Consider the following 22040-nt stretch of genomic DNA (forward strand, 5'->3'; position numbering starts at 1 on the left):
GGCAAAAGGTCTATAGTCTATTGTTAACTCTAGGCCTATAGGGGTGTTAAAAAAACCCCGACCCACTTGACCTAAACTGATTACTCGACAACCGTAAAATAACCCATCAGGTTATTGGAGGAATTTTTTCGATTTTTCAAGTTGATACCCAACCTGCTAAAATTGTGAATAAAACTTGGTCGTTGATAAAAAAAAAATATGTGTCATAACCTCCATTTACCACATCATCAACAAGACAATAGGCTTAATGGCTTTTCATTGGCTTTTGGCTTTTTCGTTTGGTCAAACATTCAAAATTTGTGTTTAGTAAATAGCTTTTTCAGCCAGCTGAAAAATTGGCTTTTAGGCCAAAATGAAAAAGCTACTTGAGTAGCTTTTGGCTTTTGACCACCTAAGTTACTAATAACATCCAACAACCAATTTTACCAAACATATTTTCAGACCAATAAAAAATCAAACCACCAACAAAAAAAAAAAACCAATCAAACCAACCGACAGCCAACAGCCAATTGCCAAACAAGGCCAATATTTTTATTCAATGACAAAACAATGATAATCTATTGTTTGTATAACTGAGTTATTGCTGTTTTTTCTCCAAAAATTTCATTTTCATTTTTTTATTATTTTTCTAGATTCTCTCTCGATAACCAACCCAAAGGGTTATTGGCTAGGTTCAATCTTAGCTTAAGTTAATATTGATATAACTAGCTCATTTCTCTTGGACAAATTGATTAAAAAAACAAGAAAATTGATAAAATTTGAACATAGCTCATATCTCTTGGACAATAATTCTAGTGTGACTTTGTAATGCAAAAAACTAGGCCTCTCAAATTATTGTATCCGACCAGCTTTTTAGGATCATTATGCTAATCTTACAAACAAAGAAAAAGAATTCTTCAAGGATCTCTGCCATAATTTACACCAGTTAATCACTTAAACAAGTGTAAAAATCATTGAGTAACCAAGTAATATCTTACAAAGTAATTTGTATTTTGCAAAACTACTACGTATATAACATCACCTACATTGGTTGTTTCTCATCTTGTTATTTGAGCATAATATACTTCATATGAAGTTAAAATGTTTACAACTGTTATTAACTTCTTATGACTACTACAATTCTCCAAACACTCATATTCGATTAAACTGATATAAGTAAATGCCCTTTGCAACATCAAATTAATTTCAATCGATTAAAATGATTTCAAAAAAATCATAACTATAATACCAGAAGTCCAGAACTGTCGAATCATTTCCATTACTTGATTGGATAAATCCAGAGATACAAAATTACATACACTTAGTTTTTCACGTTATTTCCAAGGAAATCACATGACATATCCTCTACATCCATTACATTGAAAATTTATTTCAATTTTCACCCTTATAAAACAACTATGCCAATCTTTTGTTATATTACAACGCCCTGAAAATTCCGCTGATAACATGCAACAAAGGATGAGAGCAACAAATCTAATCTTGCAAAGTGGCCACACCTTGTATGCAACTGTTTTGCACCTGCCCCCATTCATGACCTTCAGAACAGGCAAACATTGACGAGCAATTGATTCTGCCAACCGATAACATATCCCAGAGACTACAGAGTTCTCTTGCCACCACATAAGCCTGATATACCCAAAATATCAACTTACTCAGCCTGTAAGAATCATTCATGCTACTGGTTCACTTTACATACAATTGGATCAGCTTGTTAATTTTCGGGATCGTCGTCTGATGATGACAGTAAGAGCTCAATCATCGCATTACTAGAGGCTTCACTCTCATTGTTGACACTAGGTATTATTTTGACTGGAGAAATTAGCTTCACAAACTCCCTTAATTCTTCAAAGCTGCAATGCTCACTATAAGGTACTTCATACCTACACGTCACAACATAGCAAAAACAGGTTTGAATATAGCTTACTTGTAAGATATATTTAAGTTTTAAGAAAATGGAAAAAAAAAAAACAAGGAAAACCAATGGTGATATATTTTCAAATATAGTGATATACATGTCCTCAAATCCACAAACCGTGTTGCAGATCAGTTCATGGATACTAGTGCTACACCGCTACCACTCTACCAGCCTCCTAGATTTCAAATTTAAAAACTTTGAGCTAGTGAGACCTCTGACTCATTTGATGCATGGTTCATCTTATTGATAGAAAAATTACTTTTTTCTTACCTGGTAAGATAACATTATGTCATGTTCTGGCTTGGTGGCTAAATTGTTAGGGATAGGTTGACAGAGGGGTATGCAAGGGTTGACACCAACCCCTTCATAGCTTCTGCATCCTCACAAAGGCCATGATAATCTGGACAATATTATAGAAATACAAAGTATTACCTTATAATAGTACCCTGCTGCCACCTTCTCCCTGCACGTCCTGCAGTTTTCTTCCCTTTACCAAAAGTCCAACCAGTGGGAGAAAAAGCAACTATTAGACTGAATCTTTCCTGTAAAAAAATACACAGCCAAAAAAATCACCCGAAAAAACAGTGAGTCAAGCAACCTTTCTTAAGTTCAACTCAATGGGAAAGGGCATTAATTATCCGGTAAGATAACAGCATATAACTCAAAGAGAGCAGGTGTAACGTGCAAGTAAATCACAAATATTTGGTCACTTACTGCATATTGACATGAAAGTTGTTTCAACCGTTTGAAGCTTGCAATTGTCCACATAGGTACAACATGTATGTTGCTCTCACGATCATTTAGTGTAAACCACTGCATATCTTCTGCTGGCAGCTCCAAACACTCCAAGAGACGAAGTTTTGCAGCAGGAACATAGATCTTCTTGCGCAGGACACGAGCTGCTTCTAAAAAGACTCTCTCCTTCCCTATTCATGCGAATAAACAGGGATTAATGAGAGGAAGAAATGGAACAAGAGAGACGAAGTTACCGAGAAAGATATCATACCAATTGTATAACTGCCAATTAGAAACAGGGTTTTGGAGTTGAAAGACTCAGCTTGAATTGCTTCAATGATGAACTGCACAACCACCTCCTGCTTTGGAAAATTGTACTGCCACAGAGCCATGGAAAGAATTGTTTGTTAAAGCTATGTTATTTACATCAATTAACATAAGTGGGATTCCTGGCGCTGGGTTCAGTTAGGCAAACACTATTTTTCCACAATATATGTGTATTTCAATGCTTTAAAATGAATGAATTGCACCAACATGATAAAAAGCCAAAGCATGAGCAGAGTAGAAAATTCAAATGACTTTGCAAAGTGAACACAAATTTGTTTAGTTGGAGAAACTAACCAGCCAATGTAAAGAATATTTTATGTAGAAATATAGAATCAAACAATATATTAAATTATTAAGGTATAAGAATATGGGATTCTAGCCTAGTAAAATATCATCACAGTATCACAGAAAAAAAGAATTAGTATCATGAATTTCTTTCACATAGAAAAATATTAACAAGATGATAAATAAACAAGTACTAGAATACACCAATATATATTGTATATACAGTTAACAGAATGGCACTGTGTAGATCTAGGATAATCAATTTCAAAATGGGTCAAACGAGAAAGTAAGAAAGTTATAGTTGAGGAAATCAACAGGGTATTGAGCTAAATCTAATTTACAGGACTCATTTATAGCTATAAAGGCTTATTGAGGCTTCAATCAGTAGGAAGTAAAAAAATATAGCAATTAGAAGTTATAGTTGAGGAAATCAACAGGGTATTGAGCTAAATCTAATTTATAGGACTCAATTATAGCTAAAAAGGCTTATTGAGGCTTCAATCAGTAGGAAGTAGAAAAATATAGCAATTAGAAGTTAAGATGAGATTGACCCCTATTAGAAGTAAGATTGTATGATGTAAAAGGCAAACTTAGGTGGTTCACTAGAAGAGAAAGCAGAGCAAAAATGAAATGGAGAGAGATAAGGTAATCTATCTAGCCTCTATGTTATCAACCAAAGACCATGGATTCAGTCAATGAGCATTTATGTCATCAGCCCAAATAAAAGGAATGTGTTAAACAGTCTAACTAGAATACAAAAATGCACCATCTATCTTTAGAACATATTGCTTGTAAACAGATATAATACCTGGGGATCACAGTATGTTGTATCAAGAATAAGGGTATCAATATGACATCCTAACTGAGAAGCACTCTTTGCCATTTCCTCGTTGAACCGAAAATCACCAGTGTGCAAAACTGCCTGGACACATATGAAGAAGATTCTCAATTGATAACTAACAGAGACTATGAGAATTAAAAGCTAGCGACAATTCATGATTTAATTGGACTATACCTTACCATTAGGGGGCTCAAAGAGTATAATTATGGAGCCTGGGCAGTGATTTGCATCATAACAAGTGACATTGATTCCGGCAACACTTATTTTCTGGTTTAGGGGCATGACCTGCAATTTGTCCCATGGAATCCCAATTTTTGCATTTACGAGCTTTGCCGTTATCATGGAGCAATAAATTTTTCCATAAGAAAAGGATTTTGTCAGCCCTTGGTAATCTGCACACCAAATTATGATTTTCTGAAACATAAGCTGGCCCCAAGCAATGAATATCTCTGTCCCATAATAGTATCTCACTAGACTATTTCACACGAATCTAAAAAGTATTGCCCCTATTTCACACGAATCTAACAAGTATTGCCCTATAGTGTTGTCTATCATTATAAAATGGATCAAATACCACATAATGGAATAATTCGACGTAAAATAATGTCCTTCCACTTCATATTATTTGTAACATTTGCCAAAAATGGATGCTTCATATTATTTGCAACAAATGCTATCTTTCCATTTTAAGTTGTCATTTCTATGTATCTTTCTCCTCATCACATGCATCTCTTTCTCTCTCCATTTAACACTCAAACAAGTTTTGCCTAGGAGTCCGTGCAACCCTCCAAAGTTGCAAATAATTAGAAACGGAGGTAGAACGTGGAAAAGCTTGTTTTAATCACATATAAGATCTTAAATGGAGAGCGGCCACGGGAGTGCTATGCGACCGCAGCATTCCCTTAAAGTTGAAGGGAAAATTCTACAGGACTGCCATAAGACCAGTGTTGCTCTATGGTACAGAATGTTGGGCTTCTAAGAAAGAGCATATTAAAAAGATGGAGGTTACGGAAATGCGCATGTTAAGGTGGATGTGTGGAAACACTTTAAGAGATAGAATCAGAAATGAGGTTATTCGCAAGAAAGTAGGTGTGGCGGGCATTGTAGATAAATTAAGGGAAAATCGTCTGCGTTGGTTTGGACATGTAAGACGGAGACCCGAGGGTGCACCGGTGCGAAGAGTGGAAGAGTGGGACCATGGAGGGATTAAACGAGGAAGAGGGAGACCAAAGATGACTTGGTTGGAAGGAGTGAGGAAGGATATGAAGTGCATGGATTTACGTGAGGATGAAGTTTTGGATCGTAAGGGATGGAGGAGAAAGATTTATGTTGATGACTACACGGAATAATCAAATTTGGTTCATGTTAGCCGACCCCACTTTTGGGATTAAGGCTTTGATTGATTGATTGATTGATTGATAAGATCTTAAATGACATTGGTGCATCTGTGACCGTGCATATATATGATATAGCATAATCATAAATAATTGAATACAAGATGAGACAAACAATGGGATTGAGGATCTCTACTTTAGTGGAACTGATCAGAACCTCAAGACACCAAAATGCAGGACAGGCACTAGACAAAACAAAGTAAGGTGATAAACAATTAAGCTCAAAACATATTATCCTTGAAGAACGCTAGCTAGGTAACTTACGGTCTAAGTGAAAATGTGTTAGAAACCAATGAGAACATTCACTTCGAAGGTTCCGAAATGCGTCCTGCAGAAAATAAGAGCCTGTTAAAAAATACCTGCAGAAATTTTGAAAGTATAGTTGAATAATCCAGTATTTTCAGAGGGATTGAGTAAGATCGTCAACAAATATGTAACAGGCTAAAAGGCTAAAAAAATTCATTGACAAGGACAAATAATCATGAATTATTGAGAACTTAGTACAGAAAACAGAGTTCATAAGAATTACCACTCGAAATGGTGTTCCTGGAATACAACACCATGGAGGAACAACCTTATTTTTTCCCTTGGGGCCACTCTTAGCTGGAATCTTCTTCTGTCGAGGGACTGATTTAGCTGTCTCCATCTGCTGTCTTGACTTTGGTAATTTTTTCTTCACCCCGGAAGGGCTTGAAAAATATTCTGTAATCAGCTTGTTCATGGTTGGCTTCTTAGTCACATCAACCAAACATTCAGAATCACCATTTCCCTGTTCCTCAGGACCATTGTCTTTCCTGAGATGTTTGAGACTCTGCAGAATCTTCTTTCTGGGGCCAAGTGCATTTATACCTATAGCGATAAGATCCTGCAATGAATATACATCAAATTTGGTTACTTTAAAACAAGCCTGTATAAATAAAACTACCTCCGTTAACATTTACTTGCAACTTTGGGGTATTATTTGAGAGACATAATATATTCCCTAGGTCACAAAATCAAATTCTAACCCACAAGTTACAAAAAAAAAAAAAAAAAAAAAAAAAAAAAAAAAAAAAAAAGTGCCATAAAGCTAAGCTATAGGTTTCCATATCACACCTACAGATCTGACTAGTATCTGGTGACCCTGGTCCTTATTAGGACGAAACTAAGACAGTCAAACAGATGCCAGTGCTGTACTGTCCCAAACAACCCCTCAACCTAGGCCCAACCTGGCAATTTGCTGGACATGCCTTTGAGAAGTGAAAAAATTGCTTGGACTTAGTAGTATAGATGGTTTATAGTGTTTAAATAATTATAACAATAACTTTAACTTTTTGAAACGAAGTCACAGGGTAATAATTTCTATTGTATTGGAAAGTTAGATACATAGCATATATTTGTCATAAGGTGATATCATATGTTAAAAGTATTTCTAATTATTAAGCCACGTTTGTGCCGCCAACCAAGCCTCATGCTATACCTTACCAATTCCCTAAACCTTAGCCCACACACAGGTTGGACCATGCCATAATAGCGTTCTGTTGAACAGTGCTTTGCGCTAGCCCAGCACAATGCTATTTACATCCTTACCATCCACAAAAAAAAATCTTAACGCCTATGGTTTACTATAGATCAGAAGTGACCTAACAAAGCATACCTCCTCAGTTAGCCATTGCAGGGATTCCCAGTCGATTTCATGTTGAATGAAAGCTGCTTCATATTTGGAAAGATCCAGACTGTGTAGCCATTTTATGACTGAAGCCACAGCAGAGGCTTGTTCGGGGGCTTGTTCGGGAGATTGAACATAAGGCTTGTCAGAACATGGTGAAGATTGTTTCTTTGCAACACCTGGAGAAATTTCCTGTAACAAATCAACAATTTTTAAAACATAGCTTGATGAGCGTGTCACCGCATTTAAGCAGAACTATGAAGGCTTAGAAAAAATTATGCATGGAAGAGTTGCTAGTTAAAAAAAGGTGTGGTGATGCAAGTCATCAACACATGCACAATATGACCATTCTCCCTCCCTCCATTTGAACTATATTAGTAGGTAGGACTTTAATATATAAAAATAAAAAATAATACATGAGACAGTAGTGGTATCAAGCTACTGTACCTACTAGGATTAGAATTAATCAACAAATGTTCTACTAAATATATTGCTCGAGACTAAGTTCATCATCAACAAGATTTCCAATCTAATCAAGGGTTTTGACAAAAGAACATATTGTAGGAAACTAGACAAGTTGCATAGCATGAAAATTATAATTTTCTTAATCTCATAGCAGTAGTTTGATTAAGCATAGGCACATGCAAAATAAATGGAGGCAATTGCTAGTTACTAGTCTTACTACTCAAAGCTATATTGCCTATATATCAGCTTCACCTGTCAGATTAAGATATATTCCTAGATTAATGAATCCAAACATTTTCCCCAAGTATTAGAAGAGGAACCTCCTTAAGTACAAGACGGTTAGCAAAGTGCAAAGTTTTGGGATCTAATCAAAGTACAGAGATATCTTCTTTAAAGTAAAAAAGAGATTTTCAACAGATCATTTCACAAGAGCCACATCATAAAGACAGATTCAAATAGGGGCAAAATGAGAATACATTGGTTTATATGAGTAGTTATGAGGTAAGCTCAGAGGGAAATATGGTTTAAAATGTGAAATTATACATCTCTTGACATCTACTTGTAAATGACAAACGAGTCCATATACCTCCTTGGTACTTTTCTCTAGCTTATAATTTGTACTTCCTCTGTTTTTTATAAGATGCATCACTTTCTAAAAAATGGAAGTTTCAATTCTAATTCATCACTTTCCTTTTTGGTTAATAAATTCTATCTATCTCTTTCCTATCACAAGGAACCTTTTTATTTTTATCTCTATCTCCTACTCCAATAATTGTCTAGGAGTCCACAATTACAAGAGTGATGCAACTAAAAACAGGGAAGAAGTATCTATTACTAAACTCATTATGTATCCTTGTTAAGCACATCTTTAAGGCCAAATTTAATCGATACAAACAGAAGATCTTCAAAAATGTTAATCAATACAAAAGGAAGATCTACATAAAATCACATGATAAAAGGCTCTTAAACAATGAGTTGTCAAAACCTGGCCAAGCTTTATACATTATCGATTCAAAGTATTTTAAATATAGCAACTAATAACTTAATAAGTCAGGCTTAAAACACAAATTAACATCTGAACAAAAGTAAGGGCTTAAATTACTAACCTTTGGTGTGACAAAATTGTCAAGACAACCATTAGCGTGACATTGCCTAGTTTCTTCATCCCATTGCGAAATGTCAACCCCACACAAGGGACACACCAATTCAGGGTCAGGATCATGAGGGTTAAAATCATCTTCTTCGGAGCACAACCTCATTAACACACCAAATTGGGTGTTAGATTCAAAGTCCTCGTCGTCCTCAACATCACAGCCACCAATATTTTGTCCATGCCCATCTCCATTTCTACCAGACAACGATGAGGAGGACAACAACCTGGACTCAATAGAATGAGATTTGACAGAAACATGCTCACCACTACCATGATCAGGACTACTAAGTTGACAAGGAGATTTGCAAGGGTAATCGGAATTTTCAAGTATCACTGAATCCAACTCATCAAGACTGCTACCAAAGCAGGAATCCAACCATTGAGAACTTGAATCAATTTCTCCAGAATTCGAAATAAGTTCACTCTGAATATCCAATGAAGGACAACACCCACCTTGTGTTCGATAAAATGCCTCACTGAATTCAGCTATCCCCTTACAAGTCGTTAAGGATGGGGAAATGTTTTCCTTTCCCGGAAACGGAAATGGTTTTTGGCTCTTCACCGTCTTCAAAACCGATAATTTATCCTTCAATATACCCAAAATCCAATAAACATCAACTGTTCTATTTAACCAAAAAGAATTCTATACAATAACAATCTTCCTACCTCCTATAACCTTGACTCAGTTACATCAACCTAACAAAACCCTAATATATCAAAAGCTACTAAATTTTCAATAAAACAGCAGTATAATCTCAATGCAAGATTATTGAAACAATATTTACAGAATTATAGCCCCAAATCATAAATAATAAATTAAAATGATGATTAAATTGACATTAAACAACCCAACAAATATAAAAACCCTAATCAAACAAGGTTTCTAGCTCCTATACTTTTGAACAATTTACATCAAATCAAACCCTAAAAGTTTGAAAAATTGAAACAATTATGATAAAAATACTAAGTTATGAGTAAAATTAGAAGACTTACATGATTATTATCGGGAGTAGAACTCAAAGAAACACTTGGACGCTTTTTACCAATCATCAAATTGATTTTGAGCAGAGATGATTGATAAAGAGGAGAGAGATTGAGAGAGAAAGAGGTAGCAAGAAGATTAGTAGGGTTGTTTTGGTTCAAATTTTTGAGGTGATTTTTTAGAGGGAAGAATCAAAAATTCGATTTTTTTTAAAGCGCGGATTACAAATGAAAATGTACTCCGTACAGAGTTATTGTAATTGTATATTCCCTTAATACGTTGAAATTCAGTTCAGTTTAGTTCAGCTCAGTTCAGTTTAGTTCAGTTCAGCTCCTAATTTCCTTCTCTTGTAAAATATTCATTTCAGTTCAGCTCAACTTTGTTTAGTTCAGTTCAACTGAGTTCAGTTCAACTGAGTTCAGTTCAACTGAGTTCAGTTCAAGTGAGTACAGTAAATGAGAACAAGCCCTCAGTCTCTTTTTTTTTAATTGACTTATGTCGTACGATGTACGACATTTTAAAAAACGTACTCCGTATTTTATAACGTAAGTACTTTGAGCCTGTTCTGATTTACTGTACTGAACTGATTGGATTTAAACTGAACAGAATATTTATGAGAGTAGAAAATTACGAACTGAACTGATTGAAGCTGAACTAAACAAAACTTAAAATAAGCTGAAAAGAGGAGCCCCTTCGTATATGGAGTATATCTCCATTTTCATATGGTTAAAAGTCATGCTCCATTACACTTGATATTAAAACTAGTATCTAGAATGTATATAATAATGACACAAATTCAACAAGATCTTACGTGATTAGAATTTTTATAGATTAATAAAAACTAATTGTAAAAGATTTTAAAGTTTGACCCAAATATTGATTTTAGAGTAAAAAATATGGACGAAGAGAGCACTACATAATTCATATGCGTCTTTTTTATGTCGGAAAATTTTATCAAATACAACTAGCATACGTACTCATTTTATGGGTTGTAAAAGTATTCAGGTATTTATGGTTTGGGTCATTTTGAGTATAAGGTATGTTTCTTGGTCAATATCGAGTACATGGCCAATTTCAGGTCGGATATAGTCAAGTCGTGTCACTTTAGGTATTGAGACAATTCCACTTCAAATCAGATAGATTTTGAGTTTTGGATCAATTTCAAGTCATTGTTTTGAGGTCACAAATTGAATCAAATCATTTGGGGTCGAGTAATCGGGATCGGGTCAAGATTGACAGTTGCCTAGTTCTATCACTAATGTGAAAGACCCATTTAACAATTATCTATGATCTAGGTATACTTCTATACTATATATTAAAAGGGAGAGCGTGAGGAATAATTCAAGTGGTTAAAGCTTTCCTCCTGATTTGAAGATATTCTAGGATCGATTTTCAACCCCTTTGTTATGGCTCTCTAAACACCAAAAGGGGGAGGGGGTTCTAAACAAGCCTACATGCCATGTGACGCCCTCCTCAATTAATCAAGTATTTCATTTCACGTGTTAAAGCATATGGATTGTACAAGATTTGAACCCACAACCTTAAAGTTAAAAACTAAAATATTAGCCACTAAATTATCACCATATTACATGTCATTTTATCTTAAATATAAATTAGGATTTCAATCATGAAATTAATGTAGTAACTCGGAGCATCGCCCGAACCTAAAAACTATAGTTTGTACATTAAAAACTACGCAAAACACAAATAGAAAGATAAATACTACGGAGTAGTATTTTAAATAGAATGGGACACCGAACTTCTATATAAAGCCCAAATAGTGTGCCCATCTGCCCAACGCAGGCTTTTAACTTTTAATTAGCACCATCAAATATAATTTACGCACCATCAAAGAACCCTTCAACCCCCCTCATTTCAAAACTAATGGCACCAGTCCTAAGCGATGAGGTCCAACAGGACGCCCGGCAAACAAATAGGCTAGCCACTATCCTAGCCATTGGCACCGCTAACCCGCCAAACATGATTTATCAAGCAGATTTTCCTGATTTTATTTTCTTCATACCAACAACGAGCATATGAGTGATCTCAAGGAAACATTCAAGCTCATATGAACGTTTTTCCTTTTTTAATCATCTTCTTTTATATTTCCTTGACTTTTTTATTTGCTATACTTAGACTTTAAGACTTATGTGCATTCATATACTTTAGTATTGATGATATATAATTAGGAAAAATATAGCCGTCTTGTTAAATCTTACCCCCTCCATCCTTTAATACAAAACCTCTTTATCTTTATTATGTGAGTAATACATGCTAAAAAAAGGCTTTATATTAAGGGATAAAGGGAGTATTAAATTCACCTCATTTATATTCTCATTATCTGAAATTTTTACGATAATTTTTATATAACTCTTAATAACACCCGGTTTACACTAAATTAGCGTAAATCGGGCTGGGCTGGGCAACTTCATCACCGATAAAAAATGATTTTGAGGAGAGAGAAAATGATTTAACAGCGAGGTGGTCGTCAATGGAGAGATGATCGAGGATTATGAAGAGGAGTTCTTCGTTGAGGAGGTCGAAGGGGTTGTTGTTGTTCTCATGCTTCATCGATTTCGCCATTGAAGGATTGAAGGAGAGAGAAAATGGAGGAAAGTAGAGGGAAAAGTACTGTAGTTGCTAATTGTAGAAGAAAAATGGTTGAATTTTGAGGAAAGTGAATACTTTTATGATGGAGGATAATTGTATTGAATTGTATTGTTGGGAAGAAGGTGGTAAGGGCAGATTATAATTGATTTCGCCATTAAAGGAGAGAGAAAATGGAGGAAAATACTTGCTAACTGTAGAAGAAAAGGATAACTTTTTGATTTTGATACTCTGTTTTTGTGGAAAAAAAAGGGTCACTTTTGTGTAAAAAAAAAGGATAACTTTTGTGAAAATATAAGTCACTTTTATAAATAAAAAAAAAAAAAAAAGTCACTTTTGTAAAAAAAAAAAGGTCACTTTTGTGAAAATATGGGTCACTTTTGTATATAAAAAAGGCCACTTTTATAAGAAAAAAGGGTCACTTTTCGTAAAATATTCGATGTACAATAAAATTATTGTAAACCGAGTGCATGCAAAAGGTTTTGTTGGTAATGACATATTTTGATGATTGAAATAATGCATGAACAAGTTTGAAATAAAAAGTGCTAGCAACTTGCAAATTAGGAAAAAAATTGAGGAAATGTATACCTTTTATTATTGATGGTGGATTGTCACCATATACTTGATACTTTGTATCATCTATAAACAAAGGCTATTAATAACACGATTTTATGTATTTAGGTGAGAAATCAATGATCAAGAAGCGTTACATGCACATAAGTGAGGAGATCTTGAAAGAAGATCCACAAATGTGTGACTACAACGCATCTTCGTTAAATGCTCGCGAAGCGATCCAAGCTACGGTGCTTACGAAACTCGGGAAAGAGGCAGCCGTAAAGGCCATAGAAGAGTGGGGGCAACCCAAGTTATATTCTGCACCACCTCGATCGTTAGCATACCGTACCCGGGAGTGATTACCATCTCACAAGGCTTCTTGGCCTTAAACCTTCAGTAAAGCGTTACATGCTACCCAACAGGGTTGCCATGCTGGTGGAACGTCTCTTCGCCTAGCCAAAGACCTTGCAGAGAACAACCCTGGAGCTCGCGTGCTTGTTGTGTGCTCCGAGAACACTGTCATGTTGTTTCGTGGACCTTCAGAGACTGACATGGACTCTTTGGTAGCTCAAGCCTTCTTTGGAGATGGAGCAGGGGCTGTGATCATAGGTGTTCACTCGTCGTGTTTTTCCAACAAGCATCAACCTATCTATCAGCTGGTGTCGACAGCCCAGACAATATTGCCGCCTTTGCCGGACTCAGAAGGGGCACTTGAGGGGCACCTGCGAGAAGCTGGACTAACCATACAAAATTGGCCAAATCTCTCAGAAATAATATCTAACAACATTGAGAAGGCCTTAATTACGGCCTTTGACCCTATTGGGATCAATTACTGGAACTCCATATTTTAGATCAGTCATCCTGGAGGACCTGGAGTTCTAGGCCAAGTGCAATCAAAACTTGGGCTCCAGGCCAACAAACTTACACTGCTTCGCAGTTGGCACGTCCTTGGTGAGTTTGTAAACATTTTTGGTGCAACTGTAATTTTCGTAATGGATGAGATGAGGAAGCAATCATTGAAAGAATACAATGCTACTACGGGAGAGGGGTTGGACTGGGGCGTCTTGTTAGGGTTTGGCCCTGGCTTTACTATTGAAACCATTGTCCTTCATAGTTTTCCTACTTAATACAGTATTAATAAATCTAGTGAGTGTCCAAGCTATATATCATATCGTTACAGTACTTGAGTAACGATCTATAAAGCAAGTAGCCTTTTGGAAATTTCCATGTTTAAGACTTTCAGTTACCTTAAAACAAGAAAAGAGCGATATCATGATGCTAAGCAAATTTAAGCTAATTTTATGCTAGACAGGATGGTTGAACTTGTTTCAGCCTTTCAGGTCAGGTAAGTTTGAAATAGGGGTTTTGATTAAATTTATTTGTCAATTCCATTTTCAAAATTTGATAAGCTGTTAAAAACATTTAACTGAATAAAAGTGTACATACCCTACAATGTGATCGAGTATCCAAGTTCTATCAGTTTTAGCCAAAGTTTCAATCCTCATTTAACCACAAAAATCAATGTTTAGTTACATAATCATATGTATTGCTATTGCAATGACTTTTTTTCTTTTTTCTTTTTTTTTTTTTTTTTTGGGGGGGGGGGGGGGGGGGCAGGGTTGCATCTTGCATCATAGTTCCATCCACAAAGAAAAAACAATGTGCTCGTAAATTTTGGTCGGTTTGAAGAACAACCAAACAATGCTAATGAAAATCAATCAACATTAACCTCTTTTCTTTAGGCGATTGCTTCATGTACAGGATAAAGTTGAGATTTGAAAACTTAATCAATCTACAAAAAACCCAAAGAGCTATAACATATAGCTGCTAAACAGCAGGAAAAGGTAATTGTGAGCCAGAAACCAAATTGGGAAATGATAAATACAACAAATTAGGAGTGACGAATACAACAAAACTATGGTCTTTTCTCGGAACTAATCCTACATATAATTTATAGCCCTGCTGACTCATGCTCTGTAACTAATATCCTCGCCTTTGGGATAAAGTATTTTACCATAACAAGTGGAAGCAGATAGAATCAAGAGGGTATGAATTAAACAAATGAGACTTTCTAAGATAACAGAATCAATTTGACAATAACAGAGAGCACTATATTATAACTAACTAGAGGAAGTGCTGCAAGTGTTTACCCCATCTTTGCAATCACTAGTGAGGTCATTGAAAGTCTCGAGCTGCTTTTTTCCCCTCAAGAAAACCTCCGTGTCAACTGATATCCTCATGTAGCCATCAAATTCAACAGGAGCCCCATTGTTGAGTTTAGTGGTCTCAGAAGACCACTCACTGTTTTCTGCCCAAAGATCCTTGTATTCATCGAGAAAATGGGTTGTGTACTTGTCTTTCAATGGGTCAAAGAATGACTTGTCAGGCTCATTTGTTGCAATATAGAGGTTTCTTCCTTCATCAATCTTGTCCTTCAGTGTAGTAAGAAGAGAGCCGGGTGAGGTGTCCCTGTCAAGGTTAGGCCAGAGCTCTTTGTTCATTGTTTTCTCTCCTCTCACAATATGAACAGAGTCATAGTCCCAGTTTAGCTTTGATGCGATTGCAGAAACAATGTCCATCAACCTTCTAGACTTCCACAACATGTGCCACGGCCTCTGGATAACAGATTCTGCCTCTCCTTCACACACTCGGTACCAGTAATTATCCGGCTCAACGGTACCAAACTTTCTGATGACTAAAGTATCCTTCAGATCCTTGAGTTTCATTGGAGTAATCCTAAAATCTTCAACAAGATGAAGACTCAGTCTATCTTTCCTCTGCCACTTATTCCAGTCAGTCCAAAACTGGAGTTGGTCCAATACTGAGGCTTCCTCTTTAAGATGCTCAAAATCAAAATAGAATCGAAAATCTTTCCCTTCCTCATTTTGACCTGTCTTTGTGTACATAGATGATAAGCATATGCTCAGGTCCATGATCAAAGTACGGTTCAAATACTGAGCTTCCCCAAGCGCACACAAGAAACTCCAAAGGTAGTGATTCATGCTCTTACAACGATCTCCACCCCCAGCATAGTACAAGTATTTGCCATTCTTAAATGCTGCTTCTGATTCAACAACAGGAAGACTATCATTTACCATCTCCCCAACAACCGGCAAAGCACCAACTTCACCTTGTTGGCCTTCTTTCTCAAAGACAGCTTGTTTCTTTGGCTTCCTCTTCCTCGCATTAACTCCACTGTGATACTCACCAATATCAGTCACACTCAAAGAGCAATTCTCAGCCTTAGAGATCACAAATCTCCGATAATCCTTATAAAGCGATGCAGTCTTCCCCTCTTTAGGCCTAAACCGCCACGCCATATCACAATTATTATCATCCGAACCACGGACCGGCTTCCCAAATCGATAGAAATGGATATCCTTAAACTTCTCAATAGCAGCTCTCATCATAGTATGAAAAACTTCCGGGTCCTTACAATCAATCGCTTTACCAACCTCACCGCCACAATCAGTACCAGTATTAGACGCGAATTCAGCATTATCAGCTACATCAGTAATGTTTATAAAAGTGTTAAAAGCAGTCTGATTCGCCGCCATGAAATCCTCCCCAGTCTTCAAGACAGTATTATCAGACTCGAACGTGGCATTCGAGTTTGATGTAAGGAATGTAGAGATCTTATCAGATGGATGGAAAAGGGGATCCTCGGGTTCGTAAGTGGCAGCAATTATGGTGAAAATCAAAACCCCAACAACAAAGATACTAAAACAAACATTTCCAATCATAGCTAAAGCATGTTGACCCAAGTTTTCGGGCCTCAAACTCCCAGTCCTCAAAAGAGGAGAACGTCCCATCATTTTTACCTATTATAGCTTCAACCCAAAACCCTAAATTTCACTGAAACCCAACAAATCAAATTCACAGCAAAATCAGCAAAAACATTGAAATCACCAAGAACAAATCATCAAAATAAGAAATTGAACAAGAAATTAACATAATTTTACCCAACAACTAAACACCCAAAAATTCTATATTCAATATACAGTTACTATATTTAGTAATTGTGACAAAACTAAATTCAACAATAATATAGCAAAAGAAAATGAATCGATCTACAAAGAACATGAAATTGAGATCTACAAATGCAATGAAAAATCTAAACCCACGAAACATTCACAAAAATAAAAAGAATTAAAGGTGGAAAACGAAATAATTGATGAAAATGTAATACCTTTTGCATTGCAGCTGAAGATCTGAGCTCAGAATTTGTTTTCGTCGCTTGAAAAATGAATAAGCAAAAGTGTCGAAAAATGGTGAGGAAGAGATGCCGACGCTTTGGAGAAGTGAAGAAAGTGAGAGAAGTGGAAGTGAGTAGTGGGAGAGTGTAAGGAGGAATTTATTATTGAGGTGAAGTGAGTTGTTGAATTGAATGGATGGGTTACACGTGTTGAGATTAGTTGGAATGGATGGTTGGATTTAAGTTGATTATATGATTAGTGTTAGATAAGTATGATTAATGAAGGTGTTTAAGGAAAATTGGGGAGGGTCAAACATAAACATTCACTGACCACCGACATCATGGTTTACTTATGGAGAGATTGTGAGAGATCTGCTGCAACCCTGCAATGGAGGATTATTTGATTGGCAGAAATAATTAGAGCCGGTAATCCTGATCCGACCCGAATGATCTGATCTGTGATCCAAAAACATCAACCCAAAATTGATCCGAACACGAATCTGACCCGAACCGACTCGAAGTGAAGTTAACTCGAACTTGACCCGACCTGATTAACTCGATATCTAAATTGATCCGACCCAATCTTAACTCGAACAGATTCGAAACCCGAAGCGACCCGAACTACACCCGAAATGACCCGACTTTAAAATTAACAGATACTCAAAATAACCTTTTTAACTAATTTAAGGCTTAATTACTTTTTCCTAATAAACACTTATCAGAATTTGTTATTGTTATTACTACTACTACTCTCCTTTTTTTTAGTGTTACATTTAAATTCTTTTCCACTTTTTACGTACAGTGTAATCTATTCATGTTATTGGACCAACACTTGACTTATCAGAACTTATTAGACCTTATTTAGACTTAATTGAACTTATTAAAACTTATTGAATCTTATTATTGGACTCGATTAAAACTTATTAGATGGTGTTTTAACTTATTAGAACTTATTGACCTTATTAAACATATTGGACCTTATAAGCTTATAGTAACTTATCTGAACTAATATGAACTTATTTAAAGTTATTAGACCTTAAATTTATTTTTATAAGGTGAAGTCATTAAGAGAACAAGCTCGAACTAATTTGAATTTTTGACTCATAAATCAATGATAGTGATTATATGTATGAAACAATAATATTATAATAACTCTCGGAAATAATAACAATGATGTTAACACATAGATTTATATTTCTTATTAAAAACAATAATAATTATAACAATAACAATAATAAATTCAACTATTTGAGCTTGATGCCTTGACCCAAAGTTTCGACTAAAACATGACCTAACCATAACTTGACTCGACAACTGTACTCGAAGATTGACTCGACCCGATTTGACTCGACATTTGGACCCAGAGATTGACTCGACCCGAAGTGTTGACCCGATACCCGACTCAAATAATCATTGACCCGAACCTGAATTGACCCAACCTGACCGACCTGTACCCGATCTGAACGACTCGTTTTCCAGGTGTAGGCATAATACACATACTCCCTTTTCTTATAAAAAAGAAAATTGTATTCTTTCTGTTCCTAAATGATTTTTTTTTTTTTAAAAAAAAATCACAAATTGTGTTTCAGCAAAAATAAGATGAAGTAAACCGTGTTGCAAACTTTTACTTTTAGAACTCGTACTTTTTTTTTTTGTTGATTTCAAGTCAGTAAGAATAATTCCAGCTTAGTTTTTACGGAATATAATTTCATTTCAACAAAAATAAGGTAAAGTGAACTAGGTTTTACTTTACACTTTTTTGTGAATATCTACCATTTATGTTTTTGTAAACAATTAGAGTACCTTTATTTGAAGATTTGTTTGAGTATCATTACCATTTAACGGTAATTATTAAAAAAATCCGTCTTATGTGGTCACTTGAACCAAACCGTAACCACTCGTCACTCCCCCACTTAAATTGAACCCTAACCATCCACCACTCCCCGTCACCCCCCCCCCCCCCCACCCCCACCCCCACCCCCACTCACTTGAACCAAACCAAACCAGCCAGCCACCCACCACTCCCCCCACCCGAATCGAACTGAAGTTATTTTAAATGAAAATCACTCAAAGGCTCAAAGCCCTTCGGATAAGTGAGTCGGCTACATAAATCAATTAATTGGAGTAGTCAAGAACAAAATACTTCAAGTCAATTCATCGTTCTTCCAAGACTTCAAGTCGTAACCTTGTAATGAACATCTAATAAATTAATTACAGTAGTTTATCGCCTTAATCAATTTTCTTTCTCCCAATTAACACCACTCCAAATTTCCAGGTACATTATCTAGCATTATCCAATCTTTAATTTGTTGAACCTAATTCTTTTGCAGAATTAATTTCTTTCAATAGTTTAAACTATATTTGTCTGATTTCTACTCTCATCTTGTAATCCTTTTTTACTTCAAATTTCGTCTGATTTTACGCAGATTTCTCACAACCCATTATAAATTAACTATTTCTAATTCAAATTTTATATCTGGGTATTAAAATTACAATGATTTTTCATATTTATTCTTGTTAATAGGTTATTATGAAGTGTTGTTGGGATTATAAGTCAAAGAGGGTTTGTAATTGTAATCAATAAAAATAACAATGGTTCCGGGTGAGCTCCGGTACCGTAAATCCTGTCGGTAAAGGTTTAAAATATGCTTGGGTATTTATAGGAAGATAACCAAGGTGGTGCCCCTATCAGCATAGGTAGTAGACCGACCTTGTAGTCATTAGGTGCCTATGTGGCCTAAATCAGCTTTCCACGCGGCCGAGTAAAAGGTCGACATGGGTGTTAAGCCGACATCCTATTTAACCAATGATTAGCTACATACTGTAACCTAGCGACTAATCCTTAACGGTGTTGGCACTATCTCTTACGGAGTACAACAATAAAAATTTTAAACTTAAGACAAAAATTTGGAATTATGCAAGAAAATTTTCAACTAGCTATAAGGACACTTGAGAAAATGGCATAGGTGAACTTTCAACTAGCTATAAAAGTACACTTGAGAAAAATTTCCTTAAAAGAGTTGCATAAGATTAAACAATTTTACCACAAAATTAGGCATAGGTGAACTTTCAACTAGCTATAAGGACACTTGAGAAAATGGGACTGTGGTGACAGTTAAGGTATTTATGCCACGTAACGCGGATACGAGGATGTATATAGAGTTAAGGGTATTGATCAACATTATGGCTGAAATTAGGCATCCGAATGTGGTTGTTGAATATGTAGGAAGTTGTGCTAAAGATGATCATATAGTTATGGTGTACGAGTTTGTGGAAGGCAGAAGCTTAGCTGCATTATTAGATGATAAAAATTCCAGTTAAATTGGTCTATGAGAGCTTCTATATATTTGTGGTCTTGAATGTGTTAATGTTTTTTTTTTTTTTTTTTTTTTTTTTTGCATGACTGCATCGCGACCTTAGAGCATCATTAGTGTTGGGGATACTTATATCCTTTCCCGGTTTCTCTCTCCTTTCCTACACTTGACACATCACTTTCTCTTTCCTCCACATCATTTCCCGCTATTTCCATCCTTTTACTCATCCTTTTCCTTCAAAATTTCCAACATCAATGAGTATCCTTTCCCACTTTCTCTCTCCTACTTACATATACCCCACCATTTATTCCTTTTTCAAATTACATATATTTATTAATATACTTAATTATTATTATTGTTGAAAATGTTGTTAATAATAATTAATAATAGATCGTTCTATTAACCGACACATTAATTAAACGAGACGAATTCAAAAACATAAAATTCATTGATTAAAAAAATGAAATACATTGATTAAACGACACGAATAAAAAAAAACATGAATTATGTTGATAAAAATAGCAAAGAAATTCATGACCATGTGATCATAAATTTTATCAGTTATACTTGAGGAGGAAGAGCTTGAAGAACTTGAAGAGATTGAATCTAAGCTCATATTGTGTTTGGTGTGTTTGTTTGTGACACTAGAAGATAGAAATCATGTACTTTAAATAGACAAAAATAGGATATTGTTGGTCAGAAGATAAGATTTTGTTAAAACATAATTGGTGCACATGAGATAGGGGTGAGCATAACAGGGTACCCTGTAAAAATTCCAGGAACCAAAACCGGAACCTGTTGCAACAGGTTCCTCAAAATGGGAACCGGAACCGGAACCTGTTGAACAGGTTCCTAGAAATTGGGAACCGGAACCGGATCCTACAGGTTCCGGTTCCGATTCAGGGTACCCTGTATTAAAAGATACTCACTAACTTTTTGCAGATTTTTTTTAATAAAAAACTGGTTAGTCACTAATTTATAATGTTTACAACTTGCAAATAAGACAAACTAATAGTAGTTGTCTTACAAATTTAATATATATATTTTTTTAATTGTAATTTTGATATATATTATTTAAAAATTGAGTACAAATTAGTGTATAATTAAAAATTAAGTGATATTTTTATCAGGTACAGGGTACCCTACAGGTTCCGGTTCCAAAAAATTGAGAACCTGATCCGGAACCTGTTACAACAGGTTCTCCAATTTGCTACCCGAAACCGGAACCTCTTGTACAGGTTCCGGTTCCGGAACCTGCGGTTCCTAACAGGTTCTGGTTCCGATTCAGGGTACCCTGATTTTTTGCTCACCCCTAACATGAGATATGGATAAGATAAGGATTGTATGGTGAGAATTATGACCAATGCATGCAGAATTTTGTAAGGTCAGTTTTTTTACCAATGCATGCATGAGTCTTGTCAAAAGGTAAAAGAGACATCATAGTTTTAAAAACAAATTAAAATACACTAATATTAATTTAATACATAAACAACAATAACAACACTACATAAACATCAACATTACTAGTAGCACAAACAATTTTTAAAAAAAATAACTTGCGTACCTTACAATACTTAATTAAAATACAAACATTGCAAATACTAAAATGAAATTAAAGCGAAAA

At 35.5% G+C, this 22040-nt stretch overlaps 2 protein-coding genes and 1 pseudogene across 2 annotated transcripts; 1 reads left to right on the forward strand and 2 right to left on the reverse strand.

Annotated features, from left to right (window-relative positions):
• Window positions 1–1249: 1249 nt before the first annotated feature.
• LOC145630420 (uncharacterized) lies at window positions 1250–9959 on the reverse strand. Its single transcript, XM_081682678.1, has 11 exons — window positions 9757–9959; window positions 8717–9349; window positions 7134–7337; window positions 6027–6362; window positions 5762–5825; window positions 4278–4495; window positions 4071–4184; window positions 2922–3027; window positions 2630–2841; window positions 2348–2457; window positions 1250–1880 (listed from the first exon to the last, which is right to left on the reverse strand). Exons 1-11 carry the CDS (start codon window positions 9811–9813, stop codon window positions 1712–1714), a joined length of 2223 nt encoding a protein of 740 aa, XP_081538804.1. The 5' UTR covers window positions 9814–9959; the 3' UTR covers window positions 1250–1711.
• A 1670-nt stretch (window positions 9960–11629) lies between these two features.
• Window positions 11630–14064, forward strand: LOC145631867 (chalcone synthase 2-like; annotated as a pseudogene).
• Window positions 14065–14609: 545 nt separating this feature from the next.
• LOC145631866 (uncharacterized) lies at window positions 14610–17639 on the reverse strand. The gene is made up of 2 exons (XM_081684080.1): window positions 17097–17639; window positions 14610–16762 (listed from the first exon to the last, which is right to left on the reverse strand). The coding sequence occupies exon 2, from the start codon at window positions 16720–16722 to the stop codon at window positions 15028–15030; it is 1695 nt and encodes a 564-aa protein (XP_081540206.1). The 5' UTR covers window positions 16723–16762; window positions 17097–17639; the 3' UTR covers window positions 14610–15027.
• Between the last annotated feature and the right edge of the window lie 4401 nt (window positions 17640–22040).

The sequence above is a fragment of the Chenopodium album genome, chromosome 5, assembly GCF_948465745.1.
Source record: "Chenopodium album chromosome 5, dcCheAlbu1.1, whole genome shotgun sequence".
In the NCBI taxonomy this organism is placed as follows: Eukaryota; Viridiplantae; Streptophyta; class Magnoliopsida; order Caryophyllales; family Amaranthaceae; genus Chenopodium; species Chenopodium album.

Coding starts and splice junctions, on each gene's coding strand:
- LOC145630420 (XM_081682678.1), bottom strand. CDS start 9,813: ATGATTGGTAAAAAGCGTCCAAGTGTTTCTTTGAGTTCTACTCCCGAT. Junction 2,842..2,921: donor AATTGGCAGTTATACAATTG/GTATGATATCTT, acceptor TCGCATGAATAG/GGAAGGAGAGAGTCTTTTTA. Junction 1,881..2,347: donor CAGCAGGGTACTATTATAAG/GTAATACTTTGT, acceptor TGTGACGTGTAG/GTATGAAGTACCTTATAGTG.
- LOC145631866 (XM_081684080.1), bottom strand. CDS start 16,722: ATGATGGGACGTTCTCCTCTTTTGAGGACTGGGAGTTTGAGGCCCGAA.